Below are 13,677 nucleotides of genomic sequence, written 5' to 3'. Positions count from 1 at the left end.
CTTCACTAAATTATTAGTGAAGTATGGTAAACATAATCCTCACTTCCTGCCATTTACCTTCACACCCCTAATGCCTCTGCTTGCTCTGTAACTGACCCTGGCTTGTTATTCGACCACGCTTCTGCCTACCGATTCTGTTTATACCTCTGCCTGATCTGGAACTGATCCTGGACTGTTTGACCATGCCTCTTGCCCAAAATGTATTTTGGGGTGTAATTCTTGGTATATGCATGCTATGTGTCCCTAGAACACCTGATGGTGTTCCTTGCATGTTGGGCCTCTGTATGTGGCCAGGCTTATAAAGTCTCACACATGTGGTATCACCATACTCAGGAGGAGTAGCAGAATGTATTTTGGGGTGCAATTTTTGCTATTTACATGCTATTTGTTGGAAATATCTTCTAAATGCACAACTTTGCGTAAAAAAAATAAAAAAAAAATAAAATGCATTTTCATTTTTTTTTTCCACAATTTCCAAAAACTTCTGGAAAAAAAAAATGAACCATTCAAAAGACTCATTATGCCACATAGATTATACGTTGGGGTGTTAGCTTTCCAAAATGGGGTCACTTTGTGGGCGTTTCCATTGTCCTGGTGCTCCAGGGCCTTCAAAAGAAAAAAAGGACAAAAAAACTCATTTGGGTACAGCATTACATGACTGAGTAATTGTCAAAGTGTGACAGCGCTGAAAATTGGTCTGGGCAGGAGGGGGGTTTAAGTGCCCAGTAAGCAAGTAGTTAAAGGTACACAGAGGCTGCTTGCCCTCTTTTAGTGGCCTGTGAGAGTGCCTCTCCTTGGTGGCCTTCCGGACATGATGGGGATTTTTTTTTTTTCACACCACACTGTATATGTACTGTGTACACCGCCTGAAGTGTATTAGAAACTGTACACACTGTATTATATACTGTGTACACTACCTGAAGCGTATTAGAAACTGCCCCATAATGTTCGCTATTAGGCGAACACCCGATGTTCAAGTCAAACTTACGCTCGACTCGAACATCGGGCCCATCCCTACTCATCACACCTGGCACCCCACTGATAACTTCCCAACACCCCACCATCCTCATGTTCATCACACTTGACACCCCACTGCAATCTTGCTAACACCCCACCCACTGTCATACTCATCACACCTGGAACCCCAATGCCACCTTGCTAACACCCTACCTCCTGCCACCCTCATTCCCCTCTAACACACTGCTAGCTTCCAAACACCTGCAAAAAAACACATGACAAAAGCAGCTTATTCTAATGTTGAGAAGACAAGGGTCTCTTCCCCAAAATCGTGTGGTGGTGGGTAACATGGTCTGTGGATGGGATTTATTGAAATATGGAACTCCAAGTTAATCATTCACCTGGGGAGGCATCATTATTAAATTGTTACTAAAGCCACAACAGTAAAATCAGTCTGTGTATGCAGTAATGCATGCTCGTTATACTCACTGTGGAACCCAAGGGGTTATTCCTTTGCATTGTGTAAAAAGGCTGTTCGATCCTGTCTGCTCTGATCATCTCCTTCCAAAGACTCCAAAAAATAACCTAATATTTACAGTCTATGGAGTCAGGCTGCAGTTTGGCAAGTGCCTCAGTGTGAAAGTACCCTTAAAGTTAAAATCACTGACAGTCTTCTAGGCCCACATACCTCAGTTATGGCTGCCCTTTATAGTTTGGGTACTAAGGCTATATTTGTGATCCCCCCTCCTGTTGGACGCTGAGGGAGTGCTCTTTCCTACAATTGTATGTTTGTAGGGCTAGAGTCAAGTTTTGTAACTAGATACACTTTATGATTCTATGTTTGTACCACTTGGTTGTTCTACATAAAATCTTTATATTTTTGCAAGTCTTGAGAATAATAAAAGAGGAGAAGAGGAAGAGCCCTGGCATCTCCACGAGGCTACAGCCGTCTCTAGTGACTCACTAGACTAAGGAAAAATGGCCACCGTGATGTCATCAGCTACATAAACATGGCCGCCGGCCAGAGACCAGCCAAAGCAAGGGAAAATGGCTGCTGTGATATCATCAGACCTCCCAAACATGGCCGCTGGCCGTTTGACGTGCTGAAGCATGCTGCCAGGATCCTTTCTGTGCCCTAAAAATGGCTGCACCCTCTGCAAGGGGACCCCCTTCCAAGAAGGTACTGTCATCCACCAGGCAGGGTGAACATTTAAGGGGACACCGCTGTGCACTCTGCACCGGAACCCCCAAAGTGCGCACACAGCAGGGAATGCACCTAGGGGTCTCCGCTGCACTGGAACCCCCCCAGGACACACACCACCCAGAAGGGGAATGGCTGGGGAAACTTTAGCATGGGAGGAGGGATCCTGCAGGGAGGTCCGACCATCCCTGGAGGGTACCTGCATCCTGCCAAAACCGCACAAAGGAGAGGGGGGACTGTACTTAAGGATCCCTAGTGCAGGTGACCCTCCAGGCAGAACTCCTCACCACCGAAGTGAGGGGCTGTTGGCCAAGGGACAGCTGCTTATGCGACCCTGCGAGACGTTTAACTCACAGGCCAGCCTCCATCTGTTGAGGCTATGTCGAGGCCGACCTGGCACTTAGCTGAGGTCTGCACGCACTCGCTGTCTGGACTGGGGAGACCACTGGATCTAAATTATCCAGCCCGTTGCCCAGCCCGGCAGTCGATTGTAGATCTTCCAGGAGAAGATGCATGGAAGAAAGACAAAACGCAAAATTTGCTAGGACCAAAAGATCCCAGCAAGGAGCTAGGTCCTGACTAGACAGAAATAAACTGAATACCTAGAGCAGGGAGGGGGTTATATACTGACTGAGGACAGCCCATGGGAGTAGCCAGGTGTTTTTTGTTCTGCCTAGTCCTATTCCTGCGGAGGCGATATAACCCAATGGTCAAGATTAAGGAGGCGCTGTGTTAGTCGATGAACGAAAGAGAAATATATATTTATATTAGTATAAATAATCTCACTAGCATCCTAGGTTAAGATTTTATTAGCCATGTCCTCTGTAAATAAGCTTTTTTTTTTAAGTAGTGTTGTGTGTCTTATTAGAACTGTTCTTTGTCAATTTTGTACTAAAATGTACACAGAAATGTGAGGATTGCGTACATTTACACATTGAGCTCCCAATACACAAAGCATGCATAACCAAGTTTTAGAAATGGAGATAAAAACAATGTCTACAAAAAGGTTGCACATAAAAGAATTTATTTTACACAGTTTCAGGAATTACACCAGAATTGTATTAAAAAAATAATACTTACATAATTAACATATGGGGGTATACTTCTAAATGCCAGTAACAGTTTACAATGTAAAACAGAAAAAGAAAACTTGAAGGCATAGCTTTTAGGCGATAGCATACACAACACATTTGATACACACGCACAGTTCCACCCAAACTGCACTAAAGAAAAATGCACACAAAAAAGTTATATAAATAAAAAAAAAAATTAAAAAAAAAAAAAAAAAAAAAAAAAAAAAGCCACAAATCATTCATACCACATTTTTCCTTCAAAAGAACTGAATTTTACCCCTGTTATGAGGGGAAAAATGCATTTCTAAAGACACAAACACAAACTGTTTTTTCAAAACATTTTTTAAAGCTGCACACAGTGTTGCGGCAAAAACAGTACGCCGTAATTTTTCTTCCTAGCTATTGTGCACAAATTGAAATTTTAAAGAATTGTGTCATACTATAGGATTGAAGCTTAACACATCCTGGTGCTCAACACCCAGTTTTGCCAGGCCAGAATGCTCTTGCAAGGAACTGGAACACCAACTAATAAACGCATGAGATTTATTCACGTAATCTGGAATTCAATATTTTACATATTTGCTTGTGTGGTAGAATTCTGTATAGGTAATGTGAGTGTACAATAAACCAAAAAAAAAAAAAACTGTGCTGAAGGTAACCGGTTCAAAAAGTACTTTGGCAGGATTCACTGCAATAAACACTTTTCATAACGAATATATTCAGTAGAGCTAAACACCTTATATTTTAATTCTTGAGGATGTTTGCGTGTTTCCTGTAAATCTGCAAGAGGACCCTGTTTGAGTGCAATGCCAGTCACCTTATCAAACTGGCTCTTTTCCTACTAGGATACGGTAGTTTAACAAATGACTGATATTATCATTCAAAAAAGGGGAACAGTTCTGAAGATTGGAGTCATCACTTTTTCATGACAATTAGAAACTACAGCAAATATACTGGGAGATTAGCCCCCTGCTGCATGCAGACTAAGGGCTCACTTTTACCAACATTGCACATGTTATATGCGCTGCTATGCCATTGATTTTGAACCATAGTTCACTGCAGCATGCTGCATTATAACTTCTGTGGCAAGTCTGATTTTTCAAGACATTTTGTTGCAGTACCAGCCCACATGCGATAATTGCACCACATTTTCTTCTGCAAGAGCATAAAACAGCAATCACTTTTGTGCCCCTTCTACAGAACCCAGACGCTAAATCTTTATTATAGTACAAAAACATACAGCACTGCAGAAGCAGAGTTTGGCCCATAAAGTTTCGTACCTAAAAGCAGCTCTTTTTCAGGAACAAGAATGACTACAAGCCAAGTGAAAAGGCATCAAATGCATCCACATACAGTCCCTAACAAAAGTCTTGTCGCTTGTGTACAAATTGACCTGAAGTGCCGCTAAAATATATTTCCAATCAAGATTTTGTTACAAGAAATGGGTCATTTTAATCCCAACAGCTTTTGTAATAATGTTTCAGTGCAAAACGAAACTGACAAAAAGTATTCGAATATTCACAGCTTGGTAAAGCTCATTGAGTAAATTTTTGCCAAGACATAAGTGTTGTCGCCTTGTTATATGAGCTTCACCTGTGACCAATAATGGATCAATTAGGTCTCAGTTGTGTATAAAAAGAACACCAGTACACTAGACCTTCTCAACTGCAACTAGACCTCTGCAAACATGCCTAAGATTCACTCGGAGACTAAAGTGTTGATTATCAAGAGGCTGAAGACCAGATCCACTGCTGATGTGGCAGACCCCTTCAATGTGTCTCGGCGTCAAGTTCAGAGGATAAAAAAAAGATTTGAAGAGACTGGAGACGTTTTGGACAAGGCCGGGTCAGGCCGACCCCGCAAGACAACTGCTCGAGAGAACAGTTTGTTGGCTCGAAAATCCAAGGCCAGCCCATTTTCCACTGCAGCAGAGGTCCACGAGACCTGGTCACCGGAAGTCCCTGTGTCAACCAGAACAGTTTGTCGGATTCTGTCTCAAAATGGCCTCCATGGTCGAATCAGTGCCCATAAGCCAGCACTAAACAAAGGACAATTGAAAAACCGTGTGGCATTTGCCAAGGGCCACAGCCTGCTAAAAGGATGGACTCTGGAAAAGTGGCAGAAGGTGGATTTTTCAGATGAATCTGTTGAATTACACCACAGTCGCCACAAATATTGCAGGAGACCTACTGGAACCCGCATGGAGCCGAGATTTACCCAGAAAACAGTGAAGTTTGGTGGAGGCAAAATCATGGTCTGGGGTTACATCCAGTATGGGGGTGTGCGAGGGACCTGCAGGGTGGAAGGCAACATCAATAGTCTAAAATACCAAGAAATCTTAGCTACCTCTTATATTCCCAACCATAAAAAAGGCCAAATTTTGCAGCAGGATGGTGCTCCATCGCATACTTCCATCTCCACATCAAAGTTCCTTAAGGCAAAGAAGTTCAAGATGCTCCAGGATTGGCCAGCCCAGTCACCAGACATGATCATTGAGCATATGTGGTGTAGGATGAAAGATGAAGCATGGAAGACGAAACCAAAGAATATTGATGAACTCTGGGAGGCATGCAAGACTGTTTTCTTTGCTATTCCTGATGACTTCATCAATAAACTGTATGAATCCTTGCCAAACCGCATGGATGCTGTCCTTCAAGCTCATGGAAGTCATACAAGATATTACATTTGGATCTCACAGCACCACTACTTAATTTGCTGACATATTTTTGGATTTTCAGTAAAGTTGTTCAATTTCTGTATAGGCGACAAAACTTTTGTCTTGCCAAAATTTGACCTGTCTGTCTTGATTAAACGATGAATCTTTTTTCAGTGAAACCAATTTATTTCAGTGCATTAAACATCATTTGGGAGGGCTTTAGCTTTTCATATGAGCTATTTCTAACACCAATTGATTAATTAAAAGTCAGGTTAATAGCAGGAGTTTCTACAAAAGAGAGAAGCGACAAGACTTTCGTCAGGGACTGTACTTGTCTAAATTCCTCATTAAAATAGCCTTTACAAGGATGAAATGAGGGATGCAGTCATTCCCCTAATTCATGTGAAAATTTATTACAGGGATTAGGTCTAGTTCGCTACCCCAAACCTAATATATTACATGAGTCAGATAGCTGCCTGGAGTCAAAGCTGGACTCCAGAAAGATCTAAAAAAGACTCAAATCAATCCAGTTTTGCATTCATGAATACAACATTAAATATGTTTAAATGCAGGCAGTGCAAGTACCTTAATTTGAACTAGTATAAAAGCCTTTTGAAGTGCCTGTATAGCAGAACTTGAAAATAAAAAGGAAGTGGCGGCACAAGGAGGCCTTCTGAGTGACATAGGGGCATGACCTCCGCTACTTCTCCTTTAATCTAGGTTCACAAAGCTGCGGGTGGGGGAATGCCTGTAAATCGCATGCATTCCCATACATGCAAGCAAAGACAGGCTGCTTTTAAAAGCAGAGATGCTGTTATTTCTAATGGCACCCCCCCCCCCCCCAGGTGGGGGAAACAGTTTCCATGAAGCTGCAATTCTAAAAAGGTGAATTGACATTATTCCTGTGGCTCCTACAGGTACGGCACCCCATTCAAATGAATGGGCTGCTGTGACCATGCAAACAAAAAACACAAAAAAAAATAATTTGCATATATGTGAGCCTAACCACTGTCTGGGGGCTGATACACGACAGTCTGGGCACAAAGGAAGTGGGTTAAATGATACTAGCTGTCTATTGGAAAACCTAATGCCATCTAGTTAAAGATAAATAGGTAACTGCAGTCCTGTATTTAAAGTGAATTTTGTGGCAAAAGCTGCTTTTTCTTTCAAAAATATTTAATTTTTTTTTTTTTAATCTTTGACTAGAATTGTGCATTAAAAGGGTAACTATAATCGCAACCTGATGATTTTGGAAGAATGCTTTATCTATTAGATTGTAAGCGCTTCTGTATTTTATTGTATTATAACTGTATTGTCTCCTTTTTATATTGTAAAGCGCTGCGTTAACTGTTGGCGCTATATAAATCCTGTATAATAATAATAATCTTAGGGATACCAGTGAAAATTCACTCCAAAAATTCCAAGTTCTGCCCAAAAGCTGCACCCATTTGCAAATCCAAAAAAATGCATCATAGATGAATTCTCTATAATTTAAATGAATGGGATGCCTTTGAATTGGCCTTATTGGCCATAAAAGAAATTCGGGATTTCCTACGTTTTAATCTAAGACCCCAGCAGGTGATTCTATCTACTGCCACACCATGCATCACGTGGCATGCAGAGACCTTAACACAATATAACAATTATTAATTTCCTCACTTGTGATAGTAGCTGCTTTTGGCATTCAAATCGTATGCCGATTGTAGACATGCAGAAAAGTCAATGGCTGATCATGTTGATATTAACTTCAACTAGTACAGGATAACATACCATAATCCTCGACTAAACCATCCTCTTTATAAGAACCCTTGTTTTTCCTGCAAATACCAATTCATAGCTCAAGTGCAGATGACAAGCATAGCCTACTTCAGTGACAAGATTAAATGAGCCTGTGGTCAGTTAGTATATATAGTGTAACAAAAAAAAGGTGTCTTAAAAACTAAAAAAGTTGATCTCTAAAGGGCAGGAATATGCAATGTCACACTGATGTTATTCAGGGTAACAATTTGTATGTACAATTTTCTTAAAGCAGGTTTCTTAACGCAATGAGAAAAATTGTAACCACTCAACATATTGTAGAAAATGGGCGTTTAATTAAAGTACAAGAATTCTCAAATTAAAAGGATCTTTTATACCCAAATCCATACAAGACCTTTCAAAATGTTCACACCCTTCAGAAACTTTTCAACGCCACAACATTTTGCTGCATACCAATAGATGGTGCTTGACAAATCCCAGAAAAAACAGGTTTAAGTTATTTTTCAAGTATGGCATCTTGTATTCCTCGTGTACTTCAAGCTTCAAGCTAGCTCAAGGCTAGAAAAATACAGAGTTCCATAGTCATTTGTCCACCCTCGTTTATGAGCACATCAGTTTGGACCAAGGATCACCAGATCTTTAGCAGTCTCACTAGGAAGTCACTTCATAATCTTTGCTTAAACACCTTTGTTTTTTTGAGAAGCCCCACTGCGCATGAACACAAAACACCTCTAACTACCAGACATATAGATTTGCAGCAAAAAAATAAATACACACCACACCAGCTGCCTGAATATAGGCATCAAGCATTTGAGGTTTTTAATTTATTTTTAACCAGCTTGCATTTTATGCCTAATAGGTACTTGTTTTGGAGATGCTTTTGGCAGACTGTAAGCTTCAGAATGAATAATGATGAACATTTTAAAAAGTGAGGGTCTTCTAAAAAGTCCTGTTAATATAATATTGGTGTCATGTTTTTTTTTCTGAACAGAAAAACGTGCACATTATTATACCAACATTGCAGTGTGAACAGGGCACATAGAAAACAATTGTTTGCTTTGTGCCCTTGCAGAGACAGGTGCACAAAACCCCACACCTCTGCACATGGTTTAAATGAGGCCTAAAAAGGTTCATGGATGTTTATTTTAGTTTGCCATTTTCATGCAGCTTGCAGCAAAGACAGGAAAATGCAAAATGTCAGTGTAGGAAAAAAACACCATCCTTCGGTTTACAAATATATTGGTTTACAGGGTTACGCCAATGGTCATCCATTAAAAAAAAAAAAAAAAAAGTGATGGAGGATGATAAAATAAAAAAGTAATGAAGGGGGGGGGAAAAAAAAAAAAAAAAAAAAAAAAAAAAAAAAAAAAAAAAAAAAAAAAAAAAAAGGAGGAAAGCCAACCATTTAAACATGCAACTTTATTTTGTTACAGTTAACATACTACCTAAGCATGCAAAAAGAATGGTCTTGTCAATTATATTCTTTATATATAATTTTATGTAATATTACATGGCAATCTGTTATCACGCACACAAAATACAACTGTACAGCAGAAAAAAAACAAAAAAAAAAAAAAAAAAACAAAGAAAGAATGTAGTGTACAAAAGACCGCTTGCAGTTCGGAGTTTGATATTTATAGACAACACGCCCTTACACCCATAAACTGACTGTATATTAACAGTATATGCAAGCACTGCATGCTGATCTGAAACATGAGCCCTAACAAAGCCCACCAGAGAGGAATTTGAAGTCCCTCACCTTTTAAATCAGCTGCACGCAGGTTGAAATAAAAATATAACAAACGCATACAAAAGTACAGAAAATGTGTATATAAAAAAAAAAAAAAAAAAAAAAAAAAAAGTTTACGAAGTTATTCTACAGTTAGAGATAAAATATAGGCCAATTTAAAAGACCGCAAAAAGAAAAAAACAAAAAAAAAAAAAAAAAAAAAAAAAAAACAAAATACACTGTAGCCCAAATAACTATACAAACTGTGTGTCCCCAATTGCACACATGCACATTTATCAAGTGTTACAAACTACGACTGGGTAGGGGGGCTCACGGAGCCAGGCTCTGCTTTGAGATTTACATGCAGGACTCTTCAGAGTCAATAAAATTCATTTTAGAGATCTTCAGGATAGAAGCACTTGCAAATCTATGCACTTTGTTCAACACACAAGAAAGCTATATGTTTTAAAGAACTTAGTGTGTAACAGAAAAAGTACCCAAGAAGCCATTTACTGAATACATTAGAGCTTTGGTGGACCAAGAGGACACTAAACTACAATGGCAGCAATGGTTAGAAATGTTACAATAATCTTTAGTGGGTAACTTAAGAGAGGCACATGCCTTAAAGGCCAAAGTAACATAATTAAAAACAGAAAAAGCTACAAAATGTGTGTTTCCAAGGATGTAACAGTTCAGCAGTCACATGCATTAACAGGAAGCAAATGATTAATTTCAGAAGTGGATCAGAGAGGAGGGGAAAAGGAGACATATCTCAAAGCATATCTGATCCCTCTAAGGCTTGGTTCGCACTGCTGCAACATGGGGTCCAACTTGCGAGACCCTAAGTCAGATGACATGTGAAATTCAATGTTTCCCTATGAGAGACATCTTAACTGACGCTACACAAGTCGCTCTGACTTTAGAAAAGGTTCCTGCACTACTTTGATCCAACTTGGGTGTGATTTCAGCCCTTGTATAGGCTCCTAAATAGCATACAAGTCAGAAGGAAGTTGTAGAACAGTCGCTGGCAAAGTCATACAACTTTGCTGTTGCAGCAGTGTGAACCAAGCCTAAAACATTACCAAGTTGTGGGACAAAGGGGTAGATGCCACTTAAGTTATCGATTATGTATCTGCAATATTTACATACAGTTACTCCTTTCAAGCCATGGCTGAGACTGGCTAATGCTATCACAATCTTGTATGTTGCAGACATTTACTTTGTAGCTTACCTTTGTACTGAAATAAAATGTTGGCACAAATTTTTTAGTGTGTAAACCTATAATGTTATAGCTACTCATATTCACAATCCCCAACTACACACGCATTTTCAGATGCAGTACTGCAGGGTGACGGTTACAAATAATATGAGCCTGTAAGCCATGAACTGTGGACAACTGGTTCATTAGCCAAAATCTACTGTAGCTCAAGTTTAACTTGACTGCATTACACCTTGCTAACAATTTCCAAACTGCCGTAGGGTAAACCGAAGCCTCACTTGTGCCGCCAAAACATTACAGTGAGAGATAAATAAATGCATATACACTAATAGTACTGGGGAATGTGAAAAGATCAGTGTGATTTGGCAAAGTGTAACATTTTTAATCCAGTATATGCAATAAAGAGAAAACAAAAATCACATAGATTACTGATAATGTAGAGAAAATACAATGCCTAGGATAGGATAACTGTTAATGTTTTATACCTGTCATATGGTTGCTCTCCCAGCACCCGCTATCCCTACCTGTACAGTAAAAACCACTGTGGGAGTTAACACTCACTCTGGGCTCCATGTATTCTTTGCAGATTTGGAACTGGTTTCTATACAGCACAGAAATAAGGTAAAATGGAAAATTGTTTTTTCCTCCCTTTTGAAATTAAACTGGTTCTGCTATGCATTTCATCATGTGACGGGGGGGGGGGGGGGAGGAAAAAAAAGAAAAAAAAGAAGGAGGAGGATTTAAGCTGTGCTACAAGATGTGAGATAAAAAAATACTTCTCGCAGTTGCTCATTTTATTTTGAAAAGTATGTCATAGGTGGACTTCAAAACAAGTTACAAGCTTTGCTTAGCATTTTATTAAATACACCCTGACAGTGTTTTATACATATTAAAAAAAAAAAAAAAAAAAAAAAAAAAAAAAAAAAACCTTACTAAAAATAGGCAGTAGAACTGGCATGGAGAGTAAAAAAAAATAAAAAAATAAAAAAAAAAAGTGATGATGGGATAACATGTGAAGCGTTACCACTACACAGTTTGCACAATGCAAGACAGAATTAACACTGGAGAAATACTTTTAGCACATCATTTTGCATAATACAGAATTGCCCCACAGCCTACATCATGTCTTAATACCAACCCCCCCCAAAAAAAGCCATGTCTATTTGTATTAATGCATATGCTTTCATGTAGAGATCTGAATGGGCAGTGACATGAAGGCTGATCTTTAGAACAATCTACTGCCAATGGACATCCAATGTATGTGTTGATGCTTTACAATGAAATGTTATAGAGGCACACAGCAAGACTTCACAGTGCAATGTTTTGCTAGATCTTAGCACAAAAGTATAATTCACCCATAGTGCCTTCAACAGGGATGCTGGAAGCTAAAATAAGGGACACCTACGGTAGGGAAGTTTTGATATACCAAACAGTGCCTTGTAGGTAAGGAATGAGTGCTTAATGAAATGCAATATTTTTTTTAAACATAAGCATTCATGTGGCTCTTCCATTCTTTTGCCCTCGAATACCTACTGCTTTGAGTTTTTTTATTTCCAAAAGCAAAGTTCCCAGCTTCAAATGGGTCAGTTGCAAAAAGTGGTTTATTCCTTTGTAAGGAAGAACGAAACAAAACGTTATTCCCAAAAATGCTCTCATTTTTCTTACTCCAATAAGGTGGTGTGAGATTGCAGGAATATCTGAGCTTTTCTGTAATCCGAAAGCGGGATTCATTTTTTTCTACAAATTTTACACTTGACAGATCCATTAGCTTGGCAGAAGTCCAGAATGTCACTTAGGAAGTCTTCACCAAGTCATAGACATAAATATGGAAATCGTCATCAAACTTAATGAAGTAAACTGAGGGTTTGGCTTCAACTTGATGAATTACCATGCCAGTCCTTTTTGATCCATCTTCTTTGGCGTATTCAACCTGTTTCCCTACCAGGCTGTCCACAACCTCTCCAGGCTCCCTCTCAGCTGGAGGAGAATCATCTATGGAATTATTACAAAAAGGAAAAAATTAGAAACTAAAAATTACTAATGCCCTTAACTTGAAAACATAAAAAAAAAGGGTCAATATGGGAGCTACCATTGCTAGCCTAAGCATATAAACCGGTGTATAAATTAAAAAAAAAAAAAAAAAAAGACAATTTACAGATCAAAAATGCAGATAAAAATTACAGGGTGGAGGCCAAGCTTCTTGACAAGTATGCTGATCTTAATGTACTGAAGCCATTGGAACACCATGATGGCCAGGCAATGTGCATTATTTGCAGGAAATATCAATGGCAGGCCCCATATACAGTCATGTACAAAAGCAACACCATCACATAAAAATAATAAAACTCATATACATGTACAAATGCTATTTAAAAATGAACACGGTACATTTATTCTCAATCTAAAATTACAGAAATAATTTAGAAGTGGGGAAAAAAAAAAAAAAAAAAGGAGAAGTACAACCTTATATTTACCCCCCCCCCCCCCCTTAAAAATTATGTAATTAGAAACCAGGCGTTTAAAATTAAATGCTGATTAGAATAATGTAGTTTAAATTAGAACCTCCTTAAAGCGGAAATAAATCCTGTCCTTTACAGCCAAGGAAGCGGCCATCTTTGCATCTTTTGATATGCAGTTGGCATGGCGCTGTATGTGATCAGCTATGACACCAACCATTTACAAAAAAGGTACCCAATCATCCAGCTTGGAAAAAGACACAGATCCATTCATTTGATGTACTGACAGTTCAGTTGAGAGTATTCTGTAACTGTGACACATGATGAATGGCATGCCTTAAAAGTAATTTTGTAAACAGTTGATTTTTTTTTTAATCACTTGCTGACAAATCACATACCCAGTACATCATTTGACTTCAAGTCGTACTGGGATGTCTGCAGCCACAGTAGGTTATTAATTGTATTGTGCAGGACTATTTCCTATATATAGAGATTGGGGGGCAGTTATGCAAAAAGTCTACAAAAAAAAAAAAGGGGGGGGGGGGGCAATACCAGATGGAGGGGCAAAAGGGTGTACCTTCTACACAGTACCCCATCAATCTCTATTGAGATTTTTGTTAAATTGTAA

At 39.1% G+C, this 13,677-nt stretch overlaps 1 protein-coding gene across 2 annotated transcripts in view; it reads right to left on the bottom strand.

Moving 5' to 3' along the window:
• Window positions 1-11,530: 11,530 nt before the first annotated feature.
• SPIN1 (spindlin 1) overlaps window positions 11,531-13,677 on the bottom strand; it is a 98,963-nt gene continuing 96,816 nt past the window's right edge. For both annotated transcript variants that reach the window (XM_073632956.1, XM_073632957.1), the window contains exon 6: window positions 11,531-12,585. In XM_073632956.1, the coding sequence (XP_073489057.1) occupies window positions 12,386-12,585 (200 nt within the window). In that variant the 3' untranslated portion in view covers window positions 11,531-12,385. The remainder of the gene's footprint in view (window positions 12,586-13,677) is intronic.

Source organism: Aquarana catesbeiana, linkage group LG01 (assembly GCF_042186555.1).
Source record: "Aquarana catesbeiana isolate 2022-GZ linkage group LG01, ASM4218655v1, whole genome shotgun sequence".
NCBI lineage: Eukaryota > Metazoa > Chordata > Amphibia > Anura > Ranidae > Aquarana > Aquarana catesbeiana.
Note: the sequence above shows the minus strand (reverse complement) of the source record. Positions and strands in the feature narration are given on the sequence as shown.